General features: G+C 42.6%; 1 protein-coding gene across 1 annotated transcript in view; it reads left to right on the top strand.

Moving 5' to 3' along the window:
* Positions 1-11,739, top strand: part of LOXL1 (lysyl oxidase like 1) — an 84,499-nt gene extending 72,760 nt beyond the window's left edge. The window contains exons 6-7 of the mRNA XM_030187110.1: positions 6,458-6,573; positions 11,391-11,739. Coding sequence (XP_030042970.1) covers positions 6,458-6,573; positions 11,391-11,397 — 123 coding nt within the window. The 3' untranslated portion in view covers positions 11,398-11,739. The remainder of the gene's footprint in view (positions 1-6,457; positions 6,574-11,390) is intronic.
* Positions 11,740-12,019: the final 280 nt, after the last annotated feature.

Here is a 12,019-nt window from a genome sequence, read left to right as displayed (position 1 = left end):
TGTTGTGGCCCACCTGCCTCAATGGACCTGCTGGGGAAATCTCCATTCCCAGGGCTCACTGCTCCCACGCTCTTCCCAGCAGCAGTTCACCTGACTCTTTGTGACTACTGCTGCTACTGCAGCAGTCTCACTTCCTGGTTCAGGATCAGGGTTGCATCAGAAGGCTCGAGAAATGCACTCTAAGAGCATAAGAATAGCCATACAGGGTCAGACTGATGGGCCATGTAGCCCACTATCCTGTTTCCAACAGTGGCCAATCCAGGTCACAAGATTCCATGCTACCAATCCCAGGTCAAGCAGTGGCTTCCGCCATGTCTATTTCAATAGCAGACTATGGACTTTTCCTCCAGGAACTTGTCCAAACCTTTTTTTAAACCCATAATCATTGTAACTGTATCCACTGACAACGAACTCCAGAGCTAAACTATTTCACAGAGCTAAATTTAAAACTTTTCTTCCATTTTTTTACACTCTCCGGGTTGGTTCAACTTTCAACTCCTAGGCAGTACCCTCCTGCCACCCACCCATTGGACCAGCTGAGTCAATCTCTATGACATTGTAACCTGTGAAGAGTCACATAAGAACGTAAGAATATAAGTGTTGCCATATAGGGACAGACCGAAGGTCTATCAAGTCCAGTGTCCCGTTTCCAACAGTGGCCAATCCAGGTCACAACTACCTGGCAAAATCCCAGAAAAGTAAAACAGATTTTATGTTGCTTATCCTAGAAATAGGCAGTGGATTTTCCCAAGTCAGTGTTAATAATGATTTTTGGACTTTTCTTTCAAGAAATTATTCAAACCTTTTTTTTTTTTTAATCCTGCTAAGCTAACTGCTTTTATCACTTTTTCTGACTATGAATTCCAGAGTTTAATTACACGTTGAATGAAGAAATATTTTCTCTGACCTTTTTTTTTTAAATTTACTGCTTCATAGCTTCATTGCATACTCCCTAGTCCTTTGTATTTTTGGAAAGAGTAAACAAGTGATTCATGTATACCCATTCCACTCTATTCAGTATTTTATAGACCTCTATCATATCTCCCCTCAATCATCTATTCTCCAAGCTGAAGAACCATAGTCGCTTTAGCCTTTCCTCACTAGGAAGTTCTTTATCATTTCTTTCGCCCTTCTCTGTACCTTTTCTAATCCCGCTATATCTTTTTTGAGATGTAGTGACCAGAATTGCACATGTCTGGGCCAAACCTGAAAGTAGCAGTAACCATTCCTGTGGATTCAGTTGATAAGAGTCTAGGCTGGACAGTGGTGTGCTGAGGCAGAAGTCTGGGGCAATTTAGAACAGGCCCCAAATATTATAAAACTCTGGTCAGGCACTACACAGCTCAAACTTACTGAAAGCCATGCAATGCTGGCCTGGAAGAAGGCAGCTATTCCTGGGGGAGCATTGAGGAAGGACAGTCAGAACTCACAAATGCAGGAATTTCTAGGTGCCACGGAATCTGGTGGCCACGACTTGTTGAGTCTTGGCATACAGGTTTCTAAAGGAAACCCTGGTCTGAGACCTCTAGCAACGACTGCGTAAGAGAGGAAGGGGGTAGAAAACTGTGGAAAACACCAAAGTAGAAAAGAACAGTGAAAAAATATATATTTTTAGAACTATTTCCAGTGTAGGATTGTACCTGCATTTAGTGGTGTTGGGGGGGGGGGGGGGGGGGTAACAATAGATGAATGCTTTTGTAATAGGAATTATTTTCTTAGGAAAGAGTATGTTGGTTATTACTCTTCGGTTAGCATTTTATAATTAATTACAATAATTTGGACCACTTAAGTCAGGTTTTCTGCTCCCCAGATCAGCTGAGGTGCAGGGAGTCAGGATCGTTGCTTTAGGCTGACATCTGGTAGCCAAAGTCAGGCCCCGTGATTGCAGGGTACAAGAAGAAGCCTAGCCAAAGATCATCATGGCAATGTCTGGATTAGGTTTGTTGGGAAGAGATATTAAATAGCAGAAAAAAATCATGGGTTGATGCAAATGAAGGCTTTTGACACCATCTCTTAGGCCTGATTCCAAAAGGTCAAAAGAGCTGTAGGAAACTGCTAGGTCTAAAAAAAATAATTTGAATTTATATTGGAACTTTGACCATGCAGGATTCCAAAGCACTGTACAATTTAACAGTTTAGAAATATCCAGAGTCAGCCTAGGGACGGATGAGACGGCAGCAGATATTTGATGTGAGGTTGTGTGAAATTTTCCAGTGGGGATTGGGGAGAAGATACAGTTTTATTCTTATCAAATGTTTGTCGTGTAAAGAGAAACACAGGGAGATGAAGTGAGTTGCCTGGAGGGTCACAGAGCTAGTGATAGAGAAGATATAAATTTGGAGCTCAATTTTCTAGTCTGGTGATTTATTGTTTTAATCAGTAACCCTCATGGCTCCCAAAGCTTGCTTAGCTAGATCCAGGCAGTTTGTTCTCTGCTTTTTATATTCTTACTACCAATATTAAAAAAAAAATGAGAACACCATAAAGGAGGTTCCCCCACATATTTTGTTTTGGAATAGGTGGTTGGAAAGACTTGTAAGAGAAGTAGAGCATAAGATGGCATTGAGTTGCTTGGCGTCTACAGTATGTAGGCAGAGACAGTTTAAGTAGATAGGTTGTTTGTATGTAACACTTGTTCTTTTGGAAAAAGCAAGAGGGGATGGATCAGAGAAATCTGAAGGGGATGTGCAGAAGTGGCTATCTTTTTTTTTTTTTTTCAAAGAAAGAATGTAACCATGCTACAGATTGTACTGGTGTTTGTAATGGAACATTGATAAAATTAAAGTTGAAAAAAAAAGATGCATTCAGACACCCACTCAAGATTTTTTTTTATTTTTTATAACTCAATGAAAGTTAGAAAGAATTAAACAAAAGGGGTTGAGAATGCCCATCTGACTGCATGTCTGGGGGCAAAATAACTCTCCAAAAATTTAAGAGAATGGGATAAAACTTGGCATGAAGAAAAAACTAGTAAACAAATATAACAAATTCAAAATTGGGCATTGCACTCAGAGTTCCAAAGTTACAAGTTCCCCCAAAAATGAGCTAGTGCATTTTTATGGGAGATGCAGTTCAATGTCTGTAACAGAGAATAATTAACAGAATGGGATAATACTTGCCATGTGGGGAAAAAATAATAAAATGACATATTGAGTTTGCAAATCTGCCATATTGGACCAGGGGTTTTATAGAAACAAGCCTCCCAAAATATGACCCAATGCATTTCTTTGGGAAAAGGAGTTTTATCTTTTGTAGCAGAGAAATTTGGATATAGTGAAATGTGGCATTAGAGAACAGGGCAAGGCAATTTAAAATGTGGAATTCTCTATTGTTCCAAACCCATATACTGCCCTACTCCCAAAAGCATACCCCATTCACAACTGCCACCATAGTCCAAAACGTATCACACTACATCTGTCTCATGACCCTTCAAATTTCCCCATCTCCAAAAATCTGCTTCCTTCAACTGCCACACCACCCCACATACTGCCCCTATAACCTCAAAATATCCCCTGCAACTGCCACACCACCCCTAAACTATCCCATCCCCTTATATTACCTCCTTTAAACTACCCCACTCCAAAAAAATTAAACCCTCCAACTGTCCCACCAACCCGTGAACTGCCCCATTACCCTCAAAAACTATCCCCCTATATTACCCCACAAATTGCCCAAGCCCCCTATTAACTACCCCACACCCCAAAACTACACAACCCACAACTGATAACCCACAACTGATACAATACCTCACATATTGCTCCAACCCCCAAAACTACCGTTTGCAAATGAGCCACCACCCCACACGTTTCCCCATCCCCCTATGCAGTCCCCCACAACTACCTCTAATGGTCCGAACTCACCCAGCACCATAGGAAGTTTCTCTTGTGGTGCCATCACAAACAAATTGATAAAAATCCCCAGGTCTGAAGGACAAGAGCTACACACAAAAACAGGACAGGCTATGCTTGAAAGCAAAGCTAACTGAAAAGTAGTCCTTTTAGGTACCAACAAGAACTACACACACAGGGAACAGCACCGGGCTTTGCTTGAGAGCAAAGCTAACAGGAAAGTAATCCAAACAGGTTCAAACAAGAACCACACACAGGGCTCAGGGCTGTGCCCAGAGGCACAGAAACAAGAAGGCCAGTTCCCTCAGAATCAAACAACAACACTACGAGAAAAAGGAAAATAGACCTATTGCGAAGGCCAGGCATGGAAGTTCCCCGGGTCCTTATAAAGGAGTTGGCTGATGATGTCACACTAGGAAATGAGGCTTGAAGGCAGGGACACCAAAGTGAGGCTTGGCTTCAGGGACACCAAAGCGAGGCTTGGCTAGCAGGAACATCAACAGCAGGGAAAAGACAGTCACAGAGCCAGATACAAAGAAACAGTAGGTCTGGACATAAGTGCACAGCCACAGCCATATGTCATGGCAAAAGGGAGAAGGTGCAACATGAAGGTTTGGGGAGAGAGAAGGAGATGCTTGTGTGTGTGGGAGAGGGGGGTAGTTGGAGGGAGAGGGTGATTTGCTAGGCCTTACTAGGAGGAGGGAAAATGCAGGACCATTCTGGATAGGGGATAGAGGGACAAGCATGGAAATACTGGACAAGGGGATGGAGAAAAAAGGAAGCCAGAAGGGAGATGCTGGATTCAGGAGAGGAGAGACCAGGAGGCAGGTACTGGCATATGATAGGTGAGGGAGGGTTTGATGCTGGGGTTGAGGGTGGAAGATGGAGGCTGACTTGCAGATGATGGAGATGGGGGAAAGGGCTGATTCTGTCACATATTGGGGGTGGGAGAAGGGGCTTAATGTTGGCAATGCTGGAGTTGGGATTGATATATGGGAGAAGGGTCTGATGCTGCAGCTGGGAGAAGGGGATTGAAGGCTAAAGCAGGGGTTGAGAATGGAAAAAATGGGCTGGGGCTGGGGAATGAGTTGGGAGAAGGGTCTGATGCGAACGCTGGGGGCTGATGCTTTCAGATGCTGGAGATGGGAGAATGGGACTGATACTGGTAGATGCTGAGGATGGAATGAGGGGGCTGTTTTGGGGGCTAGAGATAGATGAGAGGAGAAGAAGAGCTGAGACAATGGTGAGTTTGGATGGAAGGGGCAGAAGTGGACTGAAGAAAGAAGAGAAAGGGTGGTGAGGAAAGAAAAGCAAGGAAGGAAAAATGGGGTGGAGGAAGAGAAGGGACTATTGAAAGTGTTTTTATCCTTTCTGTTTCCCCTATTTTCCCCCGTTTTCCTTTAGTTCCTTGTTTTAGAATTTCCTTACCTTTTTACCTTTGCTTCTCATATTTTTTATGTGCCTTTGCCCCTCCGGGACAGATCATGTCTGAGGCATTGGCCACTTAGACTACAAAGCACTGGTGGTAAGGTAGGGTGTACCTGGCTCTCTGAGGGCGGGATTAATTCTGCTCTGAAAGCTAATTCATGAATCATACATTTTTCTTATTGATTGCTCTCTCTGTTGCCAAGTAATATCTGCTGCCGTGGGTGAGGTCAGATCGAACCATTGGCAAATTTGGGCCCATGTATTTAGGTGAGCCCTGCAAGATGTACTCAAGACTCAGAAGGTTAGGATTGCCAGCCGTCTGGATTTTTTCATAAGTCAACAGAATTGTATATTAATTTCCAGAAGATAGAAGGATAGGTAATCTGTCTGGACATTTTTCAGAATTTTAAAACTTTTATCTGTAATTCTCCAGTTCTCTCCCTCTCCCCCTGCGTCACCCCTCTTTGAGTAAGCCCGCCCTGCTTGCTTCTGTATTAACTAGCAGCAGAGACTAAAGGTAGGATCTTACCAGTGGGATGGCAATGGGGGGAGGAGCACTGGAAGGCACCTCCTATCACAGGAAGGGAGATGGTGATCTGGAAGAAGTTTCTATGTTGTATAAGTGAAGTTTATCTATCTGCTGGGAGGCAGAAGATAAAGAACTCCCACCAAAAAAATGACACAATATATATCTATGGAAAAAGCAGTTCTAACAGTTGCAGTACACATTCACTGATTTAATGTAACATTGTGATTAAGGAATCACACATTTTTAACTGCCTTTCCCTCTCTTCATCTCTCCTGAAAAGAGGCATACAGAAAACATACACACACATTCGTGCACGTATGCACACACAGACATAGCAACACACAACATACATGTACAGACACATACAAATATGTACAACACACCCATCAGCACCCCCACCACACCACACACACATGCATTTAAATGCAGAAGGGTTGGAAAGAATTCCATGAGTTATGCTCTTCATACTTTCTCAAGTATGTGTATTTATAGTGAGCTTGGGAAGTGAGGGAAACTTTTCAGCAGGGTTCTTTACCCATACAAAAAGGTTTAAAAAAATTACCTTACCTACGACAGGACATATTTATTTCAATGGGGAATGAAATGCTGGTGTGAATTCTCTGATCTTATCTTTTTTCTGTTCCACTTTTAGGTTGTGGTGAACCCTAAGTACACAGTACTGGAATCTGATTTTACCAACAACGTGGTGAGGTGCAATATTCACTACACGGGCCGCTTTGTAAACACCAAAAACTGCAGAATTTCCCAGTAAGAACTAAGAATTATACCGGTTGATATTCAAAATGATTTAACTGGCCAGAAACAGCCGCTGACATGTTAAATTGCTTGTTTGGGGCTAGCTTCTAATTTTCAGCAGCACCTAACTCTTTTTTTTGCCACTGAAAATTAGTGGTTAGCGCCTAAGTGAAAACCAGCTATTTTGGGGGGTGTTCCGGGGTGCAGTCAGCTGTTGACCAGTGAAGTACCAATACTCAGCACTTAAGTAACCAGAGTAACCATATAAAACACAGTCCTTAATGCGGTGATCTATAGCCGCTTAAGTTCTGAATATCGACTTAACCGGCTATGAGTTAGCTGGCTCTGCATAAGCAAAACCTGGACATGGCCCAGTACTTAATATCCAGGAATAATGCCGGCTGCAGTCAGCAAAATACTTGCTGCCACCGGATGAATATTTACCCCATAATTATTGTAGTCGCTCTCAAAACCTTAATCTTGCGTTTTCATCTAGTTTACTTTTCTGAAGGGAGAGTTGAACACCCAAGAAAAGATTCCACTAGAAATTTCATGCCTTACTGAAAAGAAATGCCTGCAGAAGTTTAAAAAATATCCCAAACTCACCAGAAATGTGGTGCCTGTGCATGTGTCTTTATAATTCAGCACCTTATTGCCCTTTTAAACTAGGTGCCCTGTTAGAAAACTATCCTGTATAAATGCATACTTGACAGCATATTTCAGTATAGTCGAATAGTGATCAAATTAAGTTGAACTGTTGGTTCAAGATGTCAAGTAATTATACACTGAAAGTTAGAAAAGAGATAAGAAGCCTGATGGCTAAGGAAGGATATTAGATGAAATGTTCCTGTTTTGCAATTTAGATTTCACCCCCTTTATCTGCTTTTGCTTTCAAACTCTTGTCTCCTTCATCTTCCTTTTTGACACTACTTCCTTTCCCTGCTGTTCCTTTTTTCATTTTTTTCCCTGACAGCTCACAGCTGATAACCTTAAGGTTGCCAAATAACTATTTAGCATCAGGTGCAGAAGGCCTGGAGACTAGTCAAATGAACTTAGTAAAGAATGATCAAAAAGCTGCAGAAAACTCTGAAAATTTTGGAAAAGCCTGACAGCTGCAGAATGTAGCCTTTTGTGCATGCATTTCTGTGGCATGCTGATTCCAAAGCCTGTGCATTTATAATCCTCTGTCTGTCTCATAGGCCCTTGGACGGTATAATACAATATCATTGATTTTGGTAATAGGTAGCAAGGATGGACATCCAGAATTTTTTTTATTTCATGTTTGTTCCCCTTCCCCCCCCCCCCCCCCCCCCCAGTTAGAAATGGATATCATTAAAGGTCACACTATACACACATAAGAGGCCATTCTACAAAGTGCTCTAAAAAATTAGGTGCCCAAAATCTGTGCACTGAGATATAGTATTCTATAAGGGCATCTGGGATTCTGTTATAGAATAGAGCCTAAGTTGGTATTTAGGTGCTCATACTTGCACCATTTAAAAGGCAGGTGTAAATGCAGGGCCGGTGCTAGAATCTCTGGCACCCCTCCCCAAGCTATCAGTCTGCATAAGCAGCCCCCGCTGCAAACTATCAGTCAGCATTTGCCCGCCTGCCCACCCCTTCCCTGGTCCAGCATCTGTTTTTTGTCTTCTCCCTCCTCCCAACCCCCCCCCCCCCCCCCCCCCCCCCCCCCATCTAGCCTTCCCCTTCTCCTAGCTGCCTTGCTTTGGAATACTTAGCAGAGTGACCGGACCATCTCTTTCACTGCTGCCGCTCTACCTCTAGTCAAACAGGTCTGGCACGATGGCAACGCGTGCTCCAAGCCACAGATTAACTAATTTGTGACTCAGAGGAGTCCACGGTGCTGGCGCACCAGACCCATTTGACTAGTAGCTGAGCAGCAGCAGTGAAAAAGATGGTCCTGTCACTCTCCTAAGTATTCCAAAGAGCAGGGCAGCTGGGGAGGGCCAAAACCAGTGGAGTGTCTTGATTCATGGTCGGCGCAATGGGTAAGCATCGGCAGTTTCTGGAGCCCCCGAATGTTGGCACCCCCCTGCCGTGCTTACCGTGTCGTGCCTGGCCTGTGTAACTGTGAGCACTTAAGTGTTGGCACCTAGGCATACAACACAGTATTCTGTAAGTCTGGCGCCTAAGTGTGAGAACCGCCCATGCCCTACCCACATGCCCACCCTCTTTGCAGGTATTCGCTAAAGCATTTAGGCACTAAAGGGTCCTTTTACCAAGCTGCGGTAAAAGGGGCCCTGCGGGTAGCGGCAGGGGCCGTTTTTGCTGTGCACCAGGGTCTTTTTTTTTACTGCAGCAGCTAAAAAGCTCCTAAAGAAGACATGGCCATGCGGTAAGATTATTCTTACCACGTGGCCATGCTGAGGGAGGGGTAGTACTTACCACCACCCATTGAGATGGCGGTACGGGCTCCGTGCTAGAAATTTATGGAATTATTTTACGTAGATCAGGAAATGGTGCATGCTCAAGGCAGAACTACTGCCGGCAGCTGCGCGGCAACCCTTTAGTAAAAGGACCCCTAATAAAATAGCACCTGAGTGCAGCCGTTTACCTCCATTCAGACCCCTAATTTGTGTTGCACTATATAGAATTAGAGGAATAGCACACACTTTCTTTAAAAAAATGTGCACTATTTGCACATACCCCCGGATTCCAGATATGGAGTCCAAAATTGCACGCGCAAATGTAGGCATGAGCCCAGTTTACACACGCAATTTAATTAAGTAACATGCCAGTAACTAGCAATAATTGGGTGCTAATAACCAATTATTGCAGTTAATTGGCTCCAGTTAGGATTTGCGCATGCATCTTACTAAGCACTGTTCTGTAATGATGTGCATGCAAATCTTTTAGCACTCAACTGAAAAAGGGATGAGGCCATGGGAGGGGCATGGATGGGGCCAGGAGAGTTCACTAAAGATGAGTACGGTGTTACAGAGTTTGGGGGATCCACGCCTAACTTATGTGTGAGGATTTACACCGGGTTTCAGTTGGTATAAATGTTTGGGTGTGGATCCGGCGCTATGCACTTTTCTATAAAGAGCGCCCCACTCGAAATGTCATATATAGAATAGTGTTCAGTGCACTTTTTTTGACACCCAAATTTTGGGCACCATTTACTGAACATAGTCCATTATACACATTCAGTCGGAAGTGCCTAGATTGTAGGCCGTAAAACAAAACAGCGGAGATGATTTTAAAAAAGGATGAATCTCCAGATAAAAATCACTATTTATTGATTGATGAATAAGACTTGGCACAGCTGTGTTTCGGCCTACGAGGCCTGCATGAGGAATATCTTGTATCCAATAAATCCACTTCTAATATTCGGGTTTACTCTCGAGGTTAGAAAGCTTACATAAGCTCCACTCCATTTTGGCACATGAGACGCTGCAGCTCCATTTCAGAATCATCATTTGAAAGACGAATATTACAAGTGGATTTATTGGATACAAGAGACTCCTGATGCAGGCCTTGTAGGCTGAAACACAGCTGTGTCGAGTCTTGTTCATCAATCAATAAATAGTGATTTTTATCTTGAGATTCAGCCTTTTTTTAAGTCACGTTTGCTGTTTTGTTTTGCATTCTATATTCCTGCGGAGATTTGTTTCTTCTGTTTTTACCTAGATTGTAGGCGCCATATAGAATTGGGTCCAAAGCGCTATTCTATAAATGGTATGCACCTTATATTTATTTAACTTATTTATTTATTAGGATTTATTTACCGCCTTTTTGAAGGAATTCACTCAAGGCGTGTACAGTAAGAATAATCAAACATGAGCAATAGGCAATTATATAAAATAATGTTTAGCATGGATCCTGAGCGTACCTTTTGGGCGCCAGACTTACGACTGCTAAAACCAGGTGTAAATGTTGGCGTCCAAGGGTCCCTTCTACAAAGGTGTATAGCATTTTTAGTGCGTGCTAAATGTGTAGACGCCCATAGGAATATTTTGGGCATCTATACGTTTAGAGCGCTCTAAAAATGCTAGCACACCTTTGTAAAAGATCCCCTAAGTTAGGTATGATAACACAGTATTCTGTAATTATGAGTGCAACATTTTAGAATGCCCCAACCACTCCCTCTTTTCAGATAGATGCTATGAGAATTGGGGGCTAAGCTTTTAGAATAACGCACAACCAGTAGTGCATGCAGATCCTAATTGATGACAGTTAACTGCTATAGTTGGTTGTTAGCGTGGTTTATTCTATTGATACCTTCCAGGTGACTTCCGGTTGCTGCTATTTGGATTCTGTTTTTATCTTTCAACCTTATAATACATCTGACAGAGCTTTTTTGACCCCTAAAGCAAGGCAGTTCACCGCCAAAACACGACCCCGTGTGTGGTCCTTTTAAGTTGGTGCTTTGTCAGTAAAAAAAGGTTTTTTTTAACATGACTACTGGAAGTTCTTCGGTCCACTCCTACTCTGTTTCTTGGTATTTTCACCATAGGGGGTCTTGCCCATAGGGGGTCTTGACCTTTCCTTTTGCTTGGTATTTGTGGTTCTGTATCAGAATCATGACACCTGTTCAGTTTGTGTCAGAAGAGACTACATAGCATTACATTATATTTTGTATTTACCTACCAGTTCAATGCAGATTACAATAAAAATGACCAATTGACTTAATTGGGAAATTACAAAATTAAAATAGACTGAGAAAATTACAAAATTAGAGTATACTCAAAATTTAATTACCTAAATAACAATTAAAAAGATAGGCTTTCAGTTTCTTTCTAAATCTTATATAATTAAATAGCCTGTTAACCTACCCCAGTTTTTCACTATATTCTCTCTCTTTATAGGTCTTGATCTTTGCTGGAAATTTAAGAAGAATCAAAAGTATTTTTACAAGAACCTGACAGTTCAGCTCCATGAAGTTGTGCTTGAAAGAGCCTACTCCAGGACTCTGGGGACAGCAGAACATCTCTGGAGTGTCTCCAAAAGAGAAAGCAAGGGCTCTTCTTATTACAAGAAGAGTGATTGCTTCATGTTTTTATACCATGTTCCTTAACCTTTTCCACTTCCTGCTGGAATATTCCTGCTATATATGGTTTAATAAATAAAATGTTTCTACTCTTCAAAACTACTGGAGGTGTTCTAAAAATGATATGGAAAGCAAAGTAACCTTCATAAGAATGAGAGATTTAGGGGCCCTTTTACTAAGGCGCATAGGTGCCGACGCGCATAAAACGTGCGTCAAATTAGAAGTACCTGCCCCGGGTGGTAATTCTAATTTTGACGTGCGTGCAAAACGCGTGGCAGAAAATAATTTCTATTTTATACCGCGTGGTGCTAACAGTGCGGTAATCGGCAGTGTACACGTGCTGACGATTACCGCCCGGTTAACGCATGAGACCTTACCGCTAAGTCAGTGAGTGGTGGTAAGGTCTCAGGCCCAAAATGGACACATGCTGGTTTTTATTTTGCCGCA

The sequence above is a fragment of the Microcaecilia unicolor genome, chromosome 1 (assembly GCF_901765095.1).
Source record: "Microcaecilia unicolor chromosome 1, aMicUni1.1, whole genome shotgun sequence".
Lineage (NCBI taxonomy): Eukaryota > Metazoa > Chordata > Amphibia > Gymnophiona > Siphonopidae > Microcaecilia > Microcaecilia unicolor.
This window is presented reverse-complemented; position numbering and strand designations above follow the sequence as displayed.